The sequence below is a fragment of the Magnolia sinica genome, chromosome 12 (genome assembly GCF_029962835.1).
Source record: "Magnolia sinica isolate HGM2019 chromosome 12, MsV1, whole genome shotgun sequence".
Lineage (NCBI taxonomy): Eukaryota > Viridiplantae > Streptophyta > Magnoliopsida > Magnoliales > Magnoliaceae > Magnolia > Magnolia sinica.
This window is the reverse complement of record NC_080584.1, coordinates 266958-274940: the sequence shown is the minus strand read 5'-3', so window position 1 is coordinate 274940 and position 7983 is coordinate 266958. Positions and strand designations below refer to the sequence as shown.

Below are 7983 nucleotides of genomic sequence, written 5' to 3'. Positions count from 1 at the left end.
TTTTTAACAGTAGGTGTTCTATCAACACTGTTTCCTTTGGTGTGGTCCACCTTAGAATTTTATGTAACAAATATTAGGAATAACATCATAAAATGATCTCGAAAAACGAATGGACGGCGTGAATAAAACACATGCATTATCGTGGGGTTCACAGAGCTTTTCCAGCACCATCGGCTGTACTTAAAGAGGGATCAGTACCGAAACCGCGCCTCCAAGTTTAAACTTCAAACACCGGCTCGTTCGCTCCAAGAACAGACTCTCTCTCTCTCTCTCTCTCTCTCTCTCTCTCTCTCTCTCTCTCATGGCGAGACAATGTTGATGTGATCTGGTCCGTTTATCTGCGTTTCCATGGCACCTAGACGCCGGCAACAACCACCAGGTTCTCTCTCTCTCTCTCTCTCTCTCTCTCTCTCTCTCTCTCTGATCGAATGTTCTTTAATCTCTTGTTCTTCGATGTGCAATTCAAGAAAAGGATTTATTTAATCTCCTGTTCGATTCATATGTCGAGGTTGATTAATCGATTGATCAATTGGACTCTGGAAAATCGATTCGTTGTCTCTGAGTTCTTTTACGATTGTGGTCTTTGGAGGATAGGGTTTCACCGGTTCATGTAAACGGAATTCTTTTACTTAGAAGGATGGGTTGGTCCTTTTTCAAGGATATTGATTTTTATATCGGGAATTCATTAGCGTGTTGGGTTGATAATCTACGGTTTGGATAGTTTAGTTTAGTGTTATTCTTTCTGAAAAGGGCATTGTCGTCTTTTATTTATCATATGTAGAAATTGTTCATGAGGAAATTGTGGATTTGAATTGGTTCTAATGAGGGTTTTGATATGTTCATCTAAGGGAATCTTTCTGAAATAGTTATATTGTTTTGCTTTTTTATCCTTTTCTTTAAAGACTATCTGTTAATGTATTGAGTTTTAGATCAAGAATTCGGATTGGTTTTTGTCAAGAATCCCCCAGGGGTTCAGATGGGATTCATTGATCAGAATTCTTTCGAATGTGGTATCTTGGTCCCTTTGTAGTCTGTCTGCAGAGACTGGTTGTGAGGATATTGAGTTTCAACTTGGGAATTCATTAGCTGTTTTAGCTTTGGATTGGTTGTATATCGAGAATTCAAGGCTCTCATTGTGTCTTTATTTAATGGAATAATTTTGGAAAATAGGGATTAGGTCTCCCTCTTGATTACTTTTTTCCTGTAGAGATCTGCTGTGAGGAAATTTGAGTTTCTTGTTTTGAAATTCGTTACGAGTGATTTAATTTTATTTTTTTTTAGTCTTACCTCATAGGAAAGCTTGCTACATTTTAGTCCACTTATTTATTTGAATTGGGCTACTGCAGGGAATACCCCGTCTGGTCCTAGTCCTTATAAGCCTCCATCTGCTGATGGTAGCACAAGTAATGTTGTTGAGGCATCGGGGGCTGCAAATCATGGAGAGAGTGTTTCTACTACTCCGAGAAATGGTACTGTAAATAGAAATGCACTTGGCAGGCCTCTACCCACAAGGAATTGGGAGCGGAATTATATAAACAACTATGGGGGTAATTTTTAATCTTAAGGTGTAACATATTTCTTTTCATTTGTCAATTTGTTTTTATTATGATTTAATGCTTTTAAATTTTCTATGCATGGTTCTGCTCCAAAATATAACTCAGGTTATGGTGGATTTCGAGGACCTTATGGAGGCCGTCTCTATGGTAATAACATGTATAGAGGCCCGCCATATACAGGTTATGGGATGTATGGAACTGGAATGTATAACAATGGATATGGGGGCCCGGTGGGTGGTTATCATGGGATGAGCATGGGTGGTCAAAATGGTGATCAAGATCCAAATAATCCGTCTGACCCTCCACCACCAGGCTTTTGGATGTCCTTTCTTGGAGTGGTAAGTCATTTAAATTTTCCTTCCTCTTCTTCTAGCTCCTATGTTATCTTTCAAGGATCCTTCATAAACTAGATATATTTCTTCTCTTTTTCAATCTTCTATAGTAAGTGGTCTGACTCTATGGTGTACATTTGGATGCACGAATGAACTGAATTACCCAAACATTTTGTTCAGTTCAGAAAATGACAAAATTTGATGATGCTTTCTAGAATTCATTATGAAGGGGAAATTTTATAGAATAGCTATAAGATCAACCATGCTTTGTGGGACAAAATGTTGGGCATTTAAGGAACATCATGTTCATAGGATTAGTGCAGCTGAAATGACGATGTTGAGATGGATGAGTGCAAAGACAAGAAGGATGGAATTAGAAATGAATCGTTCAAGTGAACTTAGTAGTAACACCGATAGCTAATAAGGCGAGGGAAAGTCGACTTGGATGGTTTGGTCATGTGCAACGGAAACCAAGAACTACGCCGGTTACAAGGATTGAATTGATGCAACTCGAAGGCTCTAAAAGGGCAAGGAGAAGGCCCAAAAGGATTTTAGTGGAGGTGGTAAGAAAAGACTCAATGAACTATGGTCTAACTCAAGTTATGGCCCTTGATAAAGTGGAATGGCAGAACATGATTCATGTATCCGACCCCAATTAGTTGGGATAAGTTAAGATTATGAAGAAGAATGAGGAAGTAGCCTCCAAGTCGCAATAATAGCTTAAAGAAACATGTTTACAAACATTTTCTTGTATAATGTCTGATGCCAAGTCAAATTAGTTCCGATAGAGATCATATCAAGAACTAATCAATTCCAACCTGGGTGTCTTGGTCTCCTTCACTAGGTGACTCAAACAAACAAATGTTTTGGTTCCTTGACTGCAAGGTGCAGCCCAGACCCTCAACATAAATGCCGAGCAAGGAGCTTTATAGTCTCTATTAGATTCATAATTCCTTTTAAATTTGATAATGCAATTTGAGGCAATTTACATGAATCTATTGAAGGAGCAATTTATAGTATATGTAATAAAATATGCTTATACATGCACTCGAGGAAATTTGTAATCCCACACTTGTGTTGGACAAGGATATGGCACATCCTTTCATTAGGCCAAACAGACAATCAACCAACCAGTGGAAGGGCAAATACTCAAATATGTGGGTCCACTTGTGGGTGCGTTAGCTTCCATCTGTACTTCATATATAGCATGTGTTGGTGCAGTATAAAAAATACTTTTCATATATTGCATTGTGTGTGTGTGTATTATCGCTGCAAAGGGCAGCAAAAAACTATCAAAGACAATAGATAAGAATGACTAATGCAAATAGAAATGAAGGGCACCATCCCTAGCTGGGGAATTGGCAACACCATTGGCCACCCTCGGAATTTGATGAAATCGAACGCCATATTGAAAACACACAATCTTAACCCATTATTGTAAATCAAGGCAAGATTATGTGGAGGCGACATTTCATAGCGCCAAATTTATCACATTGTAGGAATAAACTTCCACAATTAACAAGCCTCCGACATGATTTGTAAAGATCTCCACCGTCATTTCTATAGCTAAAAATGTTATTTTAATTTTAGGAGCCATTGCCTACCGGACTTGAGAAAGAACTTTGGACAGAATCATACGTGTATCCTTGGTGCCCCAAGATTACCCAATGAGCTACCGTTTGTGTTCTGCTTACAAATACTAGGAGGGATGGAACTAACTCTTGGTAACATCAAGAACCAATCTGTTATCTCTAAGAAGATTGGAGGTAGAAGACCCTTTTGAGTTCTTCTAAGATCAATCCTCAATTTGCAAAAGATATTTCAATTTTGGCCACCATTTTGGTGATGTGATGCTTAGGGGTGGCAATGGGCCAGACCAGGCTAGGTCGGGGGACTGACCCAAGGCCCAAGCCTGCATCAGCCTAGCATAGCAGGCCCAAGCCTGACCTCAAAAAAGAATTTGTTGGGCTGGGCCCAACCTGATCCGACCAACCCAGGCCGAAAATTGATAAAATCCCTTATTACCTATCAAATTTTCCTAATCTATCCATTTATCAAGTGGGCCACACATGCAAAAAAATAAATAGAGGAATGGATCCAATGGTCAGTATTCAAGGCAGAGAGTTGCCTAACTAAAGCTTAGAATAGCTAGGAGAAAGTAGACTTGGTTTGGTCATGTGCAACTGAGACCAATAACTGTACCAGTTAGGAGTGAGTTGGTACAAGTTGAAGGCTCTAAAAGGGCAAGGAAGGTCCAAAAGGATGTGGATGGAGTTGATAACCTGTGGTCTGATTGAAGGTATGGCCCTTGATAGAGTGTAATAGTCTGACAGGATTCATGTAGCCAACCCCAATTATTGGGATAAAGCTTAGATGATGATGGTGATTATAAATTATGAATGATATATGTAGAGTTTCTGGGTCATGCAGGCTGAGTATTGTGCGGGTGGTTTTGACTCATTTGAACCAGTGACGATTCAGTCTGATGGGGGAATGTTAGCATATGGGAGTGTGTTTCCTATCACCCTTTACTGAAATCAGTACACAATTGGGTATGCATACCAGTTTCAGCTGGTACTTTAAACCTTTTTTTGAAGCCCCAATCCCTACACTGGCACTATATCCAAAATTGATATGAAGAGGATTTCGAAGCGTCTAAATATGGATTTGATAGTAGCAATTTGGACACCAGAGGCTTCACAAGGATAATTGTATTATCCAAAAATTGAAGGATGGGAGATTGGGATAACTGGATTGCCAACAGAAAACATTTATTAATGCCAGGCTAGAAGTTTCTTCCAACAATTTCCCAAAACCTTTGATGACAATAAAGAAAAGGGGCCAGGTCACCATGATGAAGACCTTCAGAACTCCAGAATGTCTTTTAGGGAGCTATTAATCAGAACGGAGGAGTAAGCCATAGAGATGCATGATGCTGTCCATATTACAAGTTTTTATCCAAACTCTATACTTGCCACAAATAAAAAATAAATGGCCAATCAACCTTCTTCTAAGCCTTTTCCATGTCAACTGAATACCTGAATCTTCTCCTCTTTTTTCTAATCGAGGCATTCATCGACAATAAGCCCCCTATCCTTTAATGGAAAAATCCCAATGCGAAGCTGTCTGGCCCTGTAGCATTCTCCGCCCTCCATGCCCATAACCAGGTATTCAACCTCTCTGTCATCAAACTCTCTCCTGCCAGGCCACATTCTTGTAAGGAATATAATCAAAGACAACAACATCTAACAAGCCTCCCTTTAGCATAGAGGCCTTGGAATAACCTGACTACCCCAACTCCAATCTCAACCAGATCTTCAATAAATCAATCTCCCACCCATTACTTTGAAATATAATTCCTCCTCACATTTGCAAATGGGTGCAATATATTTTTGCATCTTCAGATGTTTTAATTGATCAAGTTTTGTCAGATTCACTGAGCCAACTTGTCCATGGGACCAGCTCCATGATATTTGAGCCCGTAGGCCTGCTTCAGTTTCACGTGAGGGTCGCCGTTGCTTTCTGACTATATTGTACAACTTGCATATTTTTCTTTGCCATTGCTCACTTTAAATGAAGGTATTCCTTAATATTAATGGCAGGTGCGAGGTGCTGTCATGTTCCTCGGTCGGATTTCAATCCTCATTGATCAGAACACCCAGGCCTTCCATATGCTCATGTCAGCTCTCCTTCAGGTAGTAATAATAGTGGCTTTTGTACAATCATGCTTATGCCCCTGTTCCAGACTGTTCTCACTCTTGGTTATCATTCACTGCAGGTCTTTGATACTTCTGGAATATTATATGGTGAGCTTGCAAGCTTTGTATTCAGACTGCTAGGGATCATGCCAATGGTCAATAAAGCCCGACAACTGCAACCTGGTGCACCTTCTGGTACCAATTTGCGGAATCAAAACAACATCAAGTGGCCAAAGACTGCCAGCAACCCATGGGACAATATTTGGGGGGACGGTTGCAGTAGAGAGAAGTGATCATTGTCTATAATAGATTTGAAAGGAACATCCAGGGATGCATGTACAGAGGTATGAACATAGCTGATTTCATATGTGTTAGGCCTGCATAGAGTTTGAAACCGTGAGAAGGAAAGATTGGTGCGAAGGAATGATCTAGATTTCTTTCCAGTGATGCCAGCTTCTAGAGGTTACGTGTTTTCTACACCTTTTCAATTGTTTGATTGTTAGACAGGAGATACATGTTTTTTACACTTTTCAATTGTTTGATTGTTAGACAGGAGATTCATTTCTTCCCTATACTTGGAATAAAAGCTGATTCTTTGATTCTTCAGCTGCTTCTATGCTCTGATGCTGCTACCCATATCAGTAATGTCTGAGAAGTGTTATTACAATATTATAATGTCAGGTCGGAATTTAGTACCATCCATCTTCTGATTCTCTATCCATTGTAAATTAGATAAGGGTTTGTTTGGGTGTTTCTGCTTTTGATTTTTGATTTCCAAGCCCCACATGAATGCATAATACTGGGTTGGTCTGTTCCTGAAAGAATGGAATCAATCCTGATATGCAGGTAAGTCCAAACGGACTCTAATATCTGAAGCTGTGGTTTAGTCTGTTAATTCAGGTTTATCCACATTTCTCATGGAAACTTTGCCACGCATCATAGTCCGGCATTGTTAGAATGATACAATTTTTTGTATATTAAATGCATCACATGCCTAGTTTTAACTTTTGCAACATTTTGCATTATCTGTTTGTAGACGCAGTGTAACATATATTTTATTTTATGGAGTCGGTTATGTACTTAACATGATATGGTGTTTTGTGTTTATAGATTTCTTGGGTGAATTTAGGCTTATGGTTTAAGTTGCCATTGTGGATAATTGATTTCTTCCACACAAGATGGTGGTACCATTTTTTTGTCCAAACGTGCTTTGTTTGACAGAAACGCAGTGTCAAGCTCAATGTGAAACATTCTTACTGAGGTTTTACCTTAATCTCTAAATGGAGTCTTCTCCAAAAATATTTCTACCTTAATCTGAGGTCATCATCCACAAGGTTTGATTGATTGATCTTAGATTCTGATTAACAGGAGTTGATTGGTAGATCATTTCTGCTGTCTACTAATCACGATCTACAATACATACTATTTAACTCATACCTTTAGATGTCTACGAAACAGGAGTACCTAAAGGTACACCAAATTGCTGGTTAGAAAATCTAATCAAATGCATATTTCACTTAATTATTCATCTGCATTCCAACCCATGGGTTTGGATGGTTTAATTTTCGTCATGTAAGTTAAGATACAAGGCACCATTCTCGGTGCATAGTTCTCGATGCATGCGGTCCCTACCATTGATGGGCCGGGCCATATACAGGTAACCATTAGCAGATGATCTCAGCTACTGACGGGATGAAATTTGGCGATTGAATGGGGGGAGCATTCCTGCTTGTCCATTTCTTATTGGGGCTGCAAATGGGGCTGAAGAATGTCCGAAATGCAATTCAGCCAAGTAGCTTGGTCTATAGGGTGAGTTTCATTCATAATCATCCATATGCTCAGTAGACAAATATTTTTAATAATCAAGCCCCATGGGTCTCTAAGCTCAAGCCCAATCCAAACTACTGGATTAGAGAGGTTAAGTCCAAACACTGACCAAAAGTGGCCCAGCCCAGGTATGATCCATCCATCATCTGGTGAATATGGAGATGGCGGGGTGCTTATTTAATTAACTTGGATATTATTAGATTTTAGAGAGCTCCATGTAAGCGTGTAAAGTCAGGATTAGTCCGCACCTCATTGTTATATTAAAACGTGGACTGCTGACGAGACTTTACAGGCCGATTTGCTTTGATCTCCTGCAAACTGTTAAGGCCTTTCCCACGATACGAGTGCTGCTTCGGTAGATCCCCGAACCCCACCGAGGTAGGTGGATCCCTGACTGGGGCACATCGTGATGTATGTGCCTGCAACCCATGCCATCCAGCCGTTTTGATAGGTCATTTTAGGGCATGAGCCCAAAAATGAAACATATCCATATCTCAAGTGGACCACATTACAGGAAACAGCGGTGATTGACCATTAAAAACTCAGTGGACAACAAAAGTTTTGGGTCAA

General features: G+C 39.8%; 1 protein-coding gene across 1 annotated transcript; it reads left to right on the top strand.

Annotated features, from left to right (window-relative positions):
- Positions 1-258: 258 nt before the first annotated feature.
- On the top strand, positions 259-6284 carry LOC131220709 (peroxisomal membrane protein 13-like). The gene is made up of 5 exons (XM_058215507.1): positions 259-379; positions 1347-1547; positions 1662-1894; positions 5491-5583; positions 5667-6284. The coding sequence occupies exons 1-5, from the start codon at positions 349-351 to the stop codon at positions 5877-5879; spliced, it is 771 nt and encodes a 256-aa protein (XP_058071490.1). The 5' UTR covers positions 259-348; the 3' UTR covers positions 5880-6284.
- The last annotated feature ends 1699 nt before the right edge of the window (positions 6285-7983 follow it).